Source organism: Toxotes jaculatrix, chromosome 11, assembly GCF_017976425.1.
Source record: "Toxotes jaculatrix isolate fToxJac2 chromosome 11, fToxJac2.pri, whole genome shotgun sequence".
Taxonomy (NCBI): Eukaryota; Metazoa; Chordata; class Actinopteri; family Toxotidae; genus Toxotes; species Toxotes jaculatrix.
Window position 1 is genome coordinate 24,376,503 of NC_054404.1, and position 14,446 is coordinate 24,390,948.

Below are 14,446 nucleotides of genomic sequence, written 5' to 3' on the forward strand. Positions count from 1 at the left end.
ACACAAGTGTCAAGGCTAAAGAGGCTTAAACCCCCTTGAGCAATAGTAAGTCAGGCTGGTTGAAAAGCAACTGAAAGAATGACTGGTATCTGGATTAGCTCAGGTATTCGGCCCCACAGCAACACTGAACAGTGACTAAATCTAATAAAATTCCCTTCCTGCACATCCATCTTCTTTGGCAACGCTTCGACGCTACGGCAATCAGGACTGACATTAAAGGTAGAGTTCATACAGAGAGGAGGGTCAGATCAGGGCTCCGTCCTCATCATGTGCTGGAGGACACAACAAGGAGAAGAAATTCTACCAAAGAAAAAGCACAAAAGTGTGATCCGCTAAATATAAATTTGTCAATAATAATAATAATTTGTCAATTAACTTCATTCAAAGTGCAGTGAACACGTACACATGTACATGTATACTGTATGCATAGAGCCCGCACCCCCCCAAAAAAAATAATTATTTAAACTTCCACCCAGTTCACTTTTGATTTATGGAAATTTAGGAGTTGCAAAAAAAAGACCCCAAAAACACAATTAAGATCTTATTCATGGTTGGGTATTATATATGCTGATTTCAGAATATTTAGACACAGTATGGTTTTTTTTCCCAAGCTTATCTTGAAAATAAAGTTTGATCTGACAGGTTTGCTGTTAAAACTACAACATACTTCTCAGAAGCAGATCGACAAAAAAAAAAAAAAAAAAAACAAGACACTATTAATACTATTATTTAACACAACTAATTCCATTCACTCAATGATGGAAAGCCTGCGCTCAGTCAGATAAGCAGCGGCGGATAAGACTTGTTGTGTCTCAGGACATAACCACACAACAGTCTTATCATTCTTCGGCTTACAGGTAGGCAGAGCGTTTTCAGTAAACACTCAAGTATGCATTGTGCATTTTTACATCAGACAGCAGTCTTACTACGTGACACATTCTTTGACTGTTGTGTTGAACAAACAGATAATAAATGGAAGATAATAATTAGAACATATTACGCATCTATTTCTAACACATTACTATGCTTAATGTTCCACTCTGCTTAAGATAGGTCTCTGTAAAGCTCTTTGAGACAATGTTGATTGTGGAAGGAGCTATATAAATAAAACTGAATTGGATTACTTGTGTATAGTGAAAGAAACTCAAATCCCAGAGCAGGAAAAACTCAAATCAGAAGGAAGTTACTTTATTTAAAACTACACATAAACAAATACAAGTTGATGAGAAGTGACTGACATACATGGTATGTTTAAAATCTTCAGTGCCACACAGAGCGCTCAGCGCTGTGTCCAAACACTCAAAGCATCTATGAGAAGCCGGTGATTAGGTTCATGTCCCTCTGAGGGGACGTGATGGCCAGCACGTTGTCATTGACTGGAGACATGGGCTTTGGCTCGCTGCAGGGACTCATCTTCTGGGTATCTCTGAAAAACACGAGCGTCATGGTTATACTGATATCGTATGATATGTGATTTTATTTCCAAGAGGCTATCAGCAAAAAGATATTTCTAACCTCAGCATGGGGGAGTTTTGCGTTGAGGAATAATGGGTTTCCTCACAGGTTTCCCCGTGCAGTCTGATCATGTAACTGATCGTGTTTCCTGGAAAGACGTGGTGGTGGCCGGAGTAGAGGACGAGCCACGAGAAGCGGAGGAAGAGGGAAAGAAGTGAGGGAGAGGGAGAGCAGCTGGAGCTGGAGCAGCAGCAGCATCGACAGCCGAGCCCGAGGAAAGAGAGGAGGAACGTCCCCGAGAGAGGACGACTGTTACTGCTTCTTCATCCTCTCATGTTGGACTGTGGGCAGACTGCACGCTACAGTGACTCACCATCGCCTCTTCAGGTATAAAGTGGTATTACGAAACATAGCGGGCTGTGACTAGCTGGTTAGCATGCTAACTCAGTGAATATCTCTGGGACACAAAACACAGACGTCCATGGCATAATGTCCAAACTGTTATTTCTTCACATTGTGCTGATGATCCTACTTCAAGAAACCTGAGTGTTTCTCTTACTTTTTGAAGCTGAAGTTCCTCCAGAGACTGCTGATGGTGGCCTGGACACCGGGGTTGTTCTCATTATTGGGGGGGCAGGCTTTCTTCCCAGAACCCGCAGACTTCTTCTTTAGTCCGCTTGCCCTGGCTGGACCCAACGTTAGCACCTTTGCTGTTTGACCCTGGCTCCTGGACTTTGACTTTGACAGACCTGAAAGCTGGAAGAACAGAGAACCAAGATTAAAACACAGAGGTTAACACACAGTGTTGTACTGCTGTTGCCTTCAACTTCATTTTTTCTAAATCATGTCGCCTGCGGCCATGCTAGCCAGTGTGTGTGTGTGTGTGTGTGTGTGTTGTAGGAGCTTCAAAGGCTTCCACACAGACTTGTGGTTTCCCCACAACAAGGAGTCCAGTGAGGTGATATAGAAAGATTTGTTTACAGATGTGGTTATTGGTATAATTAATTTTAAAAAAATACACCTGCCAAGATATTACTATAATATAAAATATTGATTTAATGAAAGAATTTTTTTGTTTATTTGATGGATTGCAGATGGTGTTCAGGGAGAATGAGGAATATGACATGAAACAGAGCTCACTGGCCAGAACTGAACCAAGGGTACTGCTGTTATGTCTTAAGCATTTGGCTATGAAGGCAGACCATTGAATATACATTTTAACCTAATAACATTTCAGTGTTTCCACAGGTAACATTTTCCACCACGGCGAAAAGAAAACCCAACAACAATGATCTAATCCATGACTACATGCATTGTCATTTAGCAGACATTTAGAAAGCTCTAATAAAATGAGGAACAGAAAAACAGATGAGGTTTGTAAACAGAGATAGTTTAATTAGTTGGGGGGGGGGGGGGGGGGCAGTGAAGCATCTCTCTCCTCCCACTCTTGGGTCCAACCCCCCCCCCCCCCCCCCCCGACTAAAGTAACATGACTACACTTTTCTGTGGCTGCAGCAGTGTGCTCGTACTTCCCTCACACACCGGGAGAAAGACTGACTTCCCACAACAAAGCCACCAAGGCAGCCTGAGTCATGTACACAAGTGCAGTTAAGGCTGTTGTCGCACTGCTGAGTGAAAATAAAAAAGGTAGTTACAACTGTCACTGAAAAGTACTAGAAGAAAGTAGATAATTCAGATGAGTAATCCTGAACAACAACGTGTTGAAAATAGCACGATTATACTGTTGAATTTGCTAAAAATAAAGCAGGACAATTGTACATTATGCACAACTAAGAACTAAGAAGTGTCTTAATGGTTATACAACACCTGTTTAGCGACATGAAGTAGATGGAGAGATACTGCCACCCCCCTCTCTCTGTTCCAGCCTAATGAGTGACGTACTTCGCTGCCACACAAGATGCCATTAAGACTTTATGGGGTTGGAGGTAATATTTTATGGTTTATTTCCTTGTCAACCTCATTACCTGCACAAGTGCAATGCTAACAAGGGACACTAAAACCCACACTAATGAAATGTATTAGGAGTTACTCTAAAAGGCAGGTTGACACAACCCTTCTTCACTGGCCAACGGTAAATAAATAGGAATTAAAACTACAAACTATTTAATGTAACTCAGGTACAAACCCACCTTTGATCTCAGGAGGCCGGGTTTCTTATCTGCGTTAGTTGTGTGTGGGGGACTCTGCTCCGACTCCGAATCTTGCTGTGAATTCATTTCCTGAGGAAGCACATGAAACATGCACATTAGAGCACAAAGCCAAACTACCAAAATAGCTTCCCGCACACCCACCCTTGAGTCATGATGGCTCTGAAGGTGATGTATGTGTGAAGGCTGGCCCAACTACAAAGGATGTGTAAGGGTAATGAAGACTGGTATGAACGTACGCATACTGCATCCTCCTGGATGGAGGAGGAGGGGGAGACTTCCTCTTTATGGAAGGATATAAGGTGAGACTGGGAGAAGTAGGCGCTGTCCTCAGATGAAAGGGAGTCTGGGAGGTCGCCGTTGTCCTCTGGGTTTCCATCAGTGGAGGGTGGACATGACAACGATGCGTCTCCAGAGAGTCTAGGGGTCTTTGAAGAAGAGGACAAACTCTCCTTCTTATACTGAAATTGCTGCAAGGCAGCCAAGCCTGAGGTGGACTTAGGAGTTTCTGACTGGTCCATGGAAGAGGAGCTACCAGACCAGTGGAACAACCTGAGGCCCTGACTGGCTGAACTGGGTGATGTAGTGTTTGGTGGGCTGGGGGTGTCCACAGATGGAACACTGGGACCATCGCTGTCATTGGTCTGGGTGCCGGGAGAGGACTTGTCCTGAGTGGGACTAACAGCTGTGGGCTCCACACTATGAGACAGATCCTCCTGAGGAGACTCCTTAGAGCCCAGACTGGCTGCTGAACTGGAACTGGTGAAGAATCTATATATGGGAATAAACACAACCACATCAGGATAATATACAGTGTTAGTCTTAATCCACACTAAAGCTGCAGGACTAGGATAAAAATAAGTCTACCAAACCTGGCAACCTCACTGCCATGACAAAAGATAGCCCCATTGTAGCCCCATTCTCATTAGCATTTAAAAACCAAAAGCCAAAATCCACTGATTTTACTGGAGTCACAGGAATCAGCAATTAGGTCAAGAGGGGTGACTTTGGTGAACTTTGTACTGTTGACCAACAGCAAACTGTTTTGACACGGCTGAGTTACAGAGTCCAAAAACAGAGGAAGGTGCCTTAACCCATTATCTGTGTTACACCACCCACTTTAACACCCAGGTTAGCTTTGACCCCATGCTTCCCGCCCTTTATGCTGAGCTAAGCTAACTACATGCTGGCTAACCCTTTTCTGCCTCCCTGTCCATACTTGATGCACTGATATGAGATTATCAATCTTATCTCACTCTCAGAGAGAAAGTGAATACACTTAAAACTATTACCTCAAGTTAACAAGGTGACTCTACTGTTTTTTAACCATCACACGCTCCAATTTCTTTTATGTGTTTCATTTGTCAGAGCAGCTTCTTAATAATCTTATTTAGACGGTAGGCTTTTGCTGTCTTTATTTTAAAACAGTCAAATAACAAGTAATTACTACTGTATTACCTGAGGTGCAGCTGTAACTTAGCTGCAACTTAAAGAAAATAGTTTTAAAAAATCACACAATTTTCAAATTGCAGATTATTCATTTTTAGGAATCAAAACCACGCTTTCAGGATTTCAAGGAAAACAACTAATCTCTCAAATAACACAATCAAATGTGTTTAGAGGCAACATGAATTCTTTATGCATAGGGTTAAACTGTCTAACTGCTTGTGCTGTCTCTAGATTAGTCAATAATGACTTAACTAAGGTCAAGAAAAGGGATGGTTAGATGTGGTTGAATCCATGAGATGTGACCTGCTGCATGTGGTCTGGCTGTCCTCCTCTGCTTCCTGGTTCCTCCTCTGGAGCAGGGTGGCAAAGCGGTTGCGTGGTCGGGACTGACAGGTTAACGTGGGCTTGTCAGGCTGGGGGTCTGACCTGGATCGTTTCTGACTCGGGGTGGAGTACTGCTGCAGCATGTCCTGGTCTGATGTACCAGAGTCTTTGGGAGGAAAAAAAAAAAGCAGATTTTTAAAAAAGCTGTACATCATATGAATAAGCAGCCTGTGTTTCTCATCAATAATTTATTCACCTTTGTATAAATATTTGTCATAATAGGCTATACTGCTACTTTTTTGTATCACCATCCTAGAATTTTGCTGCCACAGTCTCAGTTTGATGAAAGGAGCAGGTACAGTGCCTGCACATTCACATTCACTAACAGCTCACCTATTCTTGGTCTCTTCACCTGCTGCTCTCTACAGGGCAAATTCAGATTTTCTAGACTGATGACTCTCTCCCTCCCCCTGGTGGAGGGAGGCCTGTCTGGAGAAGCAGCAGAGCACACCGGGGCAGGTGGGGCTGGCTTGATGCCTCCACTCCAGATACTAGGCCCGGTGGGGGCTGGTGAGTCATTCCAGTGCTGACTGCGAGGTTTAGATCGCTGAGAAAAAAAAATTGCACAGTTCTTGTGAATTAAATGCAACATTTTTGATCACCAGGATGCTTTTAAGTGATTATGATCTGATACCTGTGGAATGGGCTTGTCTGGGTTGAAGTCATCTATCCTCTCCATTGTGTTGATGTCGAGGTTTCCTAAGGCCATCTGCAAGCCTTTGTCATCTCCTACATTACTGGATTCAGCACTGTCAAGGACAAAACAATGGCGGACAGAACTTTCTCGTTTCTAGAACTTTAAGGGTGTAACTAAATTTACAGGGGTCAGACTTTCATTAGCTGGGATTCAGGACAGGAGGATACAGTCCAGCGTAGCTGAGGGTGGCGGGGTCAACGTTCTCAGGGTAGGGGTTGAGAGGTACGACCTTCCTCCGGACAGGATCGAAGACCAGCTGGTAGAGGAAGGTGTTATTGGCTCTGGTGAATCCCTCGATGTATTCTTCAGGGACGACTAGATTTGCCTTCAGGTACTGGCCCATCTTTTTGATCACCTGACACAACAAACGTGCAGAGACATTTTTAGCAATATTTATGTGTGTGACTTTAATTGCACACCTACAGTATATATTTTTACACTGTGATGCCATTTTTTTTTGTTCAATGAGCTGATTATTTAGACAGGAAATGCTTTTATCGAGGTTTGCTAAATGCTTGATCCACTTCAACCGGTCTCACCTTGAGAATATCGGGGTCTTTGGCAAGCCGCAGCAGCTTGCAGGCCTTGCCCAGGCCGATGCCGTGCAGGGAGGCCAGGTAGTCGCAGCCAGAGAGGATGCACATGTACCGAAACTTCTCCTCTGTGAAAACGTTCCCCAGGGTGCGACAGCGGCCGAGGTTACTTTGGTCTATCTCCAGACCGTTGCCCTGCTTGTCCATTTTGAGGATCACCTAAAGGATTGTGGAAGATGATCGAGTTGGGCAACTGATTTACATCAGGGCAATGTTTGGCTTTAATTTGAGTAGGGTTACGTCAGTGTAGAAAGAGCAGTGTATGAAATGTATATATTCAGCTGGAAAATGCAGACCATGGTCCCGGTACTTGATACCTTTTTGCAGCCGAATGCCAGCAGGTCAGAGTCTTCTGTGATGACAGCCTGGGCCAAGCCACATTTAGTGAGGTAAGCTAACTGAGCATCAGCTTCATATGGAGCCACCACACAGTCCACCCCTTTGGCCCTGGCAGCCTGGTTTAAGAATGTTTGAAAAAGGAAAAAAAAAAATCACATACAGTTTAAAAAAAAGAAAAGAAAAAAAAACAGAAAAATTAAACACTGCTGCATGTAATCAGTAAAAGACACAGAGTAACTTAGGAAACTAAATTAAATATTTTCATCTCATTTTTAACGTCGCTAAGAATAGTTTGTAAGTTAGAAGAGAGACTGGAGGGGACCTCTGAGGTTAGCAGTGTCCGTGCATTTCAATGTTTTCCAAATGTACCTTGAGACTTCAAAGACTTTTCAGAGACTTCAGGTGGTTTAGCATTACCTGTAATTATTACTGAAAGGCGAACGTTGTCCTTGCTTTGCCTCCGCTTCCCCTTAAATTTACAATATTACCTAACCAAGGTCACAGACGCACTTGTATAACTGTGCACTGTAAGGAGAAGGAGGTGATCTATTCCTGCAGATACCCAAAGGTGTGTGTAATGCAACCGGTTATCTTTGGAGAAAGGTTTATCTATATATTAGAAGACTCAGTTTACACACAACTTTATAGTATATGTTATGCGTGTGTGTCTTCATGGGATTTGCCATTGTTCTGGAAACACTGTGATCAGATATCTGTCTGGAAAGACTGCATTTATCCTTGCTGTTGAATCTGCAGTGTGAGGACGTCGCAGGAGTGGGGGCCACTGAGCAGCAGTCTTGCGGTCAGGAGGAATGAAAAAAAGAAAAAATGGCAGTCACAACTGTAAGTGGTGTTTGATGAATTCTGGATCTCTGCCATTGTTCACAGTTGCTCTGAATCTTGACGAGTAGATTCTGTAGATGACCTCTCCTCTCCTCTATCAGAATCCATGTGTCACCCAGGTCACACGTGACATTGTTGGCACTAGGTCTCAACCCGATGCACATCCAGGTTATTACACACCATCTCTGGTGGTCGTCCAGAATTCATTGAACCCAGTTACAACTGTAACTCCTGTTTTCTGTGAGGCTTTTAAAATCACAACTGCTGGCGTCCTAATTTACTCATAAATAGTGAGCAAGTGTTTTAAAAATATATGTCCCTTTCCTTTTCTGTCTCTAAAGACATTGTCCATCAGTGAAAGAAAGAACACACATCAGCATATGATGAAAAATGAAGATGTCTGTCCAAAAGCTTCCAGGCTCACCTTAATAACATTATGAGCCATGGCTGGTGTGATGTTAACGCAGCGGGTGAAACAGTCTCTGGCCTCAGACAGTTTCCCTTCACGTAGCAGCTGTCGGCCTTTTTGAAGGTTAGCTTCTCTGCGCCTGAAAGGCACATGAATGAATCAAGAGTTAATAATGCAACACTGCACCTCAGTCAGATTTAATACAGTTGGAACAAAGTCACATTGTAAAAACTAAATTAGACGTAGAGAAAGATGATTTGGCCTGAAACTGAAGTCTGTTCCTGGCCAACGATATGAATCTACAATGGGACGGCCGTCTCAGTGATGTCTTTTTTTGTAGAACGTGTCTAAAAGCCTCAGGTGAAGGTGGTAATGTTGTGTCAATACTGTTAGCAGCAAAGAGAATATTAGGACAGTAACAAATACAACTCCGGTTCCTTGTCGAGGATTTTTAGAAGCCTTTTCCTCGGTGTTAAAGAATTTGTTTGAGGGAGGGGGTGTCTGGTCTCACCTGTCAACAAGTCTGTACATTCCTCTCAGCGTCTTCGAACATTAACAGTGTTGTTCTGTTGCTGTTTTGGAATGCAGTCCACGAAACAAACCATGCATTGTCTGAGCGTGTTTGTTACCAGGTATGGAAAAACACTGGATTATTGTATTTGGCACAGGCCATCCGTCTTTCTCAGAAACAAATGGTAATGTAGTTTTATTTTCTGTTATGGACTCCTTTCTTTGTTGGTGCAACATCCTCGGTTTATTTTGGTTTGAACGAGGGCCCAGTTCCTTCCTGCTACGTCTCTTTTCCCCCAATGCTGGCCCCGTTATTCGTTCTGTCGTTTTATTTGTTTTATCTTCCCAAGTCTTGCCGAGAATTTATTTTCTTAATGAGTGATTTAGATGACAATCAATATCAGGTTTCAGCACTAATCGGATCCAGTGGCTTAGCTTATCCCAGTAGAAGGTGTCCCATGACTTCCTGCTCACTTGTACTTCTCTATTGTCCATGCTTCCCGCTGCTTTGTCGGCATCATGTACAAAGTGGCATCACATTGTATGATTTACAGCCTGTACATTTTCAACTGATTCCTCCTGTTGACGGTTGAGGACGTCGCAAGTCATTTCTCACTATCTGTAGAGCTAACTTTGTGTAGTAGATTGTGTTAGTGTTATTACTGAAACTAGCTGCTGTTTCTCACTCTGAATATGTGTCATGTTAGATAAACCACACCTGACAGATGTGTGACATGGTAAAAAAAAAAATATATATATATATATTCCGAAAATGAACAGCTTTATTTACATATTTAAAAATGTCTATATTTAAGCTATGATGACGCTGTGGAAGTGAGTTGTATGCTCCATGCTGACACAAGCATGCATTCAGAGCCATAGAAGGGGAAACCCCATCATGACATCATGATGGGGTTGACGGGTGATGACAGCATAAATTTCAAAACGAAGTTTGTCATCAGAGCTTCTTCCACTTTGATATGTAGATACAGAATAAAAAAAATAAATCATGTTATGTGAAACCCAAGGTTCACTTGTGGTCTTTGGACACATGAATAGTTTTAGCTGCACCAACAGATGCCACAAATCAGACATCCACAGGAGACGTTCAGACCCTCAAAATAATCGAGCTGATATATTGGTATCAGTGCATATATAATTATACACTTTCCACAATACATAAAATAGAAATTGGAGTACAGAAATGCCAGACTATGACTGAGGTAATCTAGAAACCGTATCATATTCTGCCTAACAAAAAGCACAAAAGAGATCTAAGAAATCTGTGGAGCCAAACTGAATCCAATTCAGAACTGAACACATTCTGTAAATGATACACAGATAATAAATCTCTGATATTTTTGTACTTTCTTCTTTTTCTGAAACAACGGCACACTGTATACAAGAACAATTACCAGACTTTGCGTTACTTACAACTACAAATATGCAAGTTCTGGAAATCAAGATAGAGCTAGAATGAGACTTGAAGGGAAATGACTCCACTCCTCCCACCCCTCCCTCTCCCCGCCACATTAGGCTCCACCCAGCCCTTCACCTACATCCTACACCTACTCATCCTGTTCGCTGTCTCAGCCAACGAGGGAGTCGGAAGCCTGGTAGCCTGTGAGTCAGCCACAGCAACACCTTCCAGCAGGCCAATACCAGCTCTACTATATCTGCTCTACTACTCAGTATAAGAGTAGTAGTAGAGCAGAAGCACATTCAGGAACTATGTGCTAAACATCAGCATGTTAGCTCACTCAGCTCAAAGTACCAGTGCTAGAATGACTGCAGACTCTTAGATTTGTTGCCTCAAATTTAGTCTTGCGAATGTTATGTTGTACTGGGGATTTAGTGTTAGTTTCATTACTGTTATTCAGGGATGACTTCCTATTTGACTGTGGCCTAAATGTTTCCATGTCTTACTGAAGTAAATATGGTGCTGTTCGGGTCCCCCATTCCACTGTAAACTCTCTACACAGCATTATTTCCAATTTATTCACACTCCTCCATAATCACAGTAAATACTCACTCTCTGCGAGCCTTTTCCACTTCCCGTTTGGAAGGCAGATTGCGTCCATCAAACACCAGCACTGGTTTGACACCGAAGGTCAGCAGCATGTCCACAAATTTCATGCAGTACCACACATACCTGGGTTTGGAAAAAAAATTTAAATAGCAAAAATCAGCTCTGGACATTCAACCCACATTAAAAGGTAGATTATATGGTTAATATTGACATACTTCTGAAAACCTTTTCTTTAAAAAAAAAAAATGTATAAATAAAAATGCATACTGATCAGTTGGTTCTCCCTTAGCGAGCTTCTCAGCACATGAAAATGCTCCTTTATGCAGCCAGCAGTATGTGTCCACAGCAACTGTTTGGCCTCGGTATTTCTTCACACTGATGGGCTCTGCTGCATCTTTGAGGAACTGTAATAGTCCAGATATTCCCATTTTCTGCTGCTGGTTTGAGCAACACTGAACCTGTGAGAAAACGATCAGGAAAATACTCATTTAAAAAAACACACACTCACTCTTTCAATGAGGAAAGGCACATCCTCCAGCAGTGAAGCTCACTGTTGATAATATATTAAGAATATGCTTAAAATTGCATCATATAGAAAGCTACGATAAAAGCTGCATGAATCTTAAAATTGAGTGCATACAGCAAGAGGAAAACACATTAACAGACAAGGGTCTGGCATCTCCTCTTCTCAAAAACTGGGGCCAAAGAACTACAAAAGAGACAAATGTGACTAAGTCAAACTCAATACCACCTGCACATAAGTCATTCTGGTGTTATTTTCTTCTAAAACATACAGTTGACATCATCCTTCACTACTATAAGAGCAGCCATCCGGGGGTTACTGCTTTCAAATCAGTCACCGGAAAAATATGAACACGCCATCAGATCAGATGAAATCAGTACAGGAGCTCCACTTCCACACAGGAAAGAGGACATTACTACCACTGTACAGTGTGGATGTAGATATAGTTATGGTTCTATCTATCTGTCTGTGAATGTTTTTACTGGTAATTATCTTACAATGAGACTTATGAAGTATTTTAAAGGCCTGACCATGGATCTGATCATCTCCAAGGCTGCAGATTTGCTGGGAGCTCTGAAGCTTGCTATCACTCAAGCCTTTGCTGTCCCTGTCCCCTCAGCTATGGCACTCTCTGCCAAGGAATCTTAGGAAGACAAAGCTAGTGTCCTCTTTTAAATGCCACCTCAAAACTAATGTTTTTTTTTCATACATTATGTCTTTCTTCACACACACTGTACACCAAGTTAGATGTATGAACATTTTTGAATTGCTATACTAATCGTAAAACGGAAAGAGTTTGTAAACCTATTGTTCTAAGACTTTATAAAAAAAATTATTCACATCTAACGCGAAGAGCATCAGACACATCGCATCCCTATTTGCAGGTTTAGTCGTCGGTTATTCAAGAAATGTCCATCCACCAAAAGAACGGGACAAGGCTAACGCTAAACGTCAGCTAGAGCTGACATTTTAACCAACGTTAACGGCAACTGAAGAAGGGACTGGCTAAGCCGGGTTTATCACATTAACTGAGAAAAAATATATATGTTATCGACGTCTCTTTTAAGACCTGTGTATGTCTACTGATAAGCAAGTTACCCTTAAATTGAACGTTTTCAATACAGAATTCTCTAAGGAACTGCACAATATGAGATAACAAAACGCATAACGGCAGCTGAATGTCGAAGTTCGTGTAGACTCTGACTCAAAGGTAACACACACTGACCAAGACAACACACACGAGAAACAACACTAACGTCAAACTCAAGAAATGCCAAATTAAAACTTACTTATCTCCAGCTGTTCTTATCCAACTCATAAAGGCAGCTCGGCAATGTGGAATCCGGGGCGAATTCAGTTTTAGCGGCAAAAGAAGTCATTCAGTATGAGCTGCTGCTATTGGCCAGATGGACCGAGGAGGCGGGATTAAGAGAAAAAAGGTGATTGGCTCTAAACCGTGACGACAACAGCGTGTCAACATGTTTACATTGCCGACGTCCTGATTCTTATTTACTTTGGTCCCAACAACAGCTGTTATCACAGCCTCTCCCACAGGTGTTACCGTTGTCCGATAATCATCCGATGGAGAATGAACGACATACTCTTGCCATACACATGTCCCCGCCCTCGCCTCTTTATGAAACGCCATTCTCGCGAGAGTATGTTGCCATTGGGAGAATCCACAGCCAAGGCAAAAGCCACAGGGTATTTTAATTATTTCTCAGGCCAGCGTTTTTCAACAATGGAACCAGTTAAAAAAAAATCTTGCAAGTTTGTGCTTTTAAATATGAATTTAAGAAAATATGTGCTACTTCTTACACTGTCAAGCCAGCCACAGACAAAAAATGTTACAGGAGTCCTTTCTTAATGATATAAACTTTTATTAATGAACAAATAACAATATAAAAATAGAACCAAAGGATGAGACAAAGCCCATTTACAAGACAGTAATACAATGGACAAGAATATTTTATAAACATATTACAGCACAAAAACTGTAAAGCAAAGTTTTCTTGTTTTTAGAGAAGTTTGGATCCACTGCTTTCAGTCTGTTTCATATACTAAGAAAGGTGGTCTGCAATTGGACACTTTACATTCATAAGTGAGTATTTTTGCCAATGATATAATTAACTGGCTTTAACAAAATAATTATTTGCAGAGTCAAACAGTAGGTTTCTGTTCCCCTCACACTTTGCCAGTTCATTTCACTGTGTTTTTGTTCTGTTTGTTTGCCTGTCTGAATTCCCCCTTTTCCATCCATTTCCCTGTAAACCTGGGTTTATTAAAATATACTTCACTGCATCAGCCTGCCTCTGAGTGTCTGAGTTTGGATTCCCATGTGTTCCTGGGTGCAGTGTTACACAAAGTCAAGGCCTCCTAGTTTCATAAATTTGTAGGCCTTGTTTACCTCAAGAGTCAAAGCTGCATAGGTGAGTTGAGACATAACTGGTTCAGTTGGTTCTACCTCTCAAAAACAACAACATGTCTCTGCAGCCACCCAGTGAACTTTTTTGGACCTTATCTATGATTAGATTAAAGTTCAATGACCATCTGGAATCTTTGTCCTTATTGATGGTGATTCCAAAATACAGACAGGTGACAAATTAAAGGAAAAAATAAATGAGCAGAGGAAAATAATGAATGCAAATGCTTCCACACAGGTGAAGTGCATGATACAGTTACACAGATAACATCCCATCATGCTCTGAGGCATGGATACAAATGCTATATACAAATGAGAGGAGACAGGAACATGGACTAAACTGACATCTGCATTTAGATCTATGGGACAGACATTAGTGGACAGGGTTACAGACTGTGGTCCACAGAGCTCAGCTGATGAGCGTGATGCTCTTGCATCAGTGTGATATGAGAATATCAGGTGACTAAGAATGTGCAGGACTTGATCAGACATGATGTCAGAGTGTGTCAGCAACAACAGTTCATCTTCACTTCACTTTTCTGGAAGCGCCTTAATACTTTAACTAATCGAGTTCCCCATCCAAAAAAAGCCAGTGGTGGAACTGAAGAGAAATGATGTAGTATAG

The 14,446-nt window shown here is 41.9% G+C and overlaps 1 protein-coding gene across 1 annotated transcript; it reads right to left on the bottom strand.

Annotated features, from left to right (window-relative positions):
* Positions 1–1,172: 1,172 nt before the first annotated feature.
* On the bottom strand, positions 1,173–12,781 carry exo1 (exonuclease 1). Its single transcript, XM_041050095.1, has 14 exons — positions 12,689–12,781; positions 11,144–11,334; positions 10,880–10,999; positions 8,353–8,476; positions 7,064–7,201; positions 6,693–6,905; positions 6,321–6,508; positions 6,091–6,193; positions 5,790–6,003; positions 5,376–5,562; positions 3,863–4,394; positions 3,606–3,695; positions 2,015–2,211; positions 1,173–1,426 (listed from the first exon to the last, which is right to left on the bottom strand). Exons 2-14 carry the CDS (start codon positions 11,302–11,304, stop codon positions 1,309–1,311), a joined length of 2,385 nt encoding a protein of 794 aa, XP_040906029.1. The 5' UTR covers positions 11,305–11,334; positions 12,689–12,781; the 3' UTR covers positions 1,173–1,308.
* Positions 12,782–14,446: the final 1,665 nt, after the last annotated feature.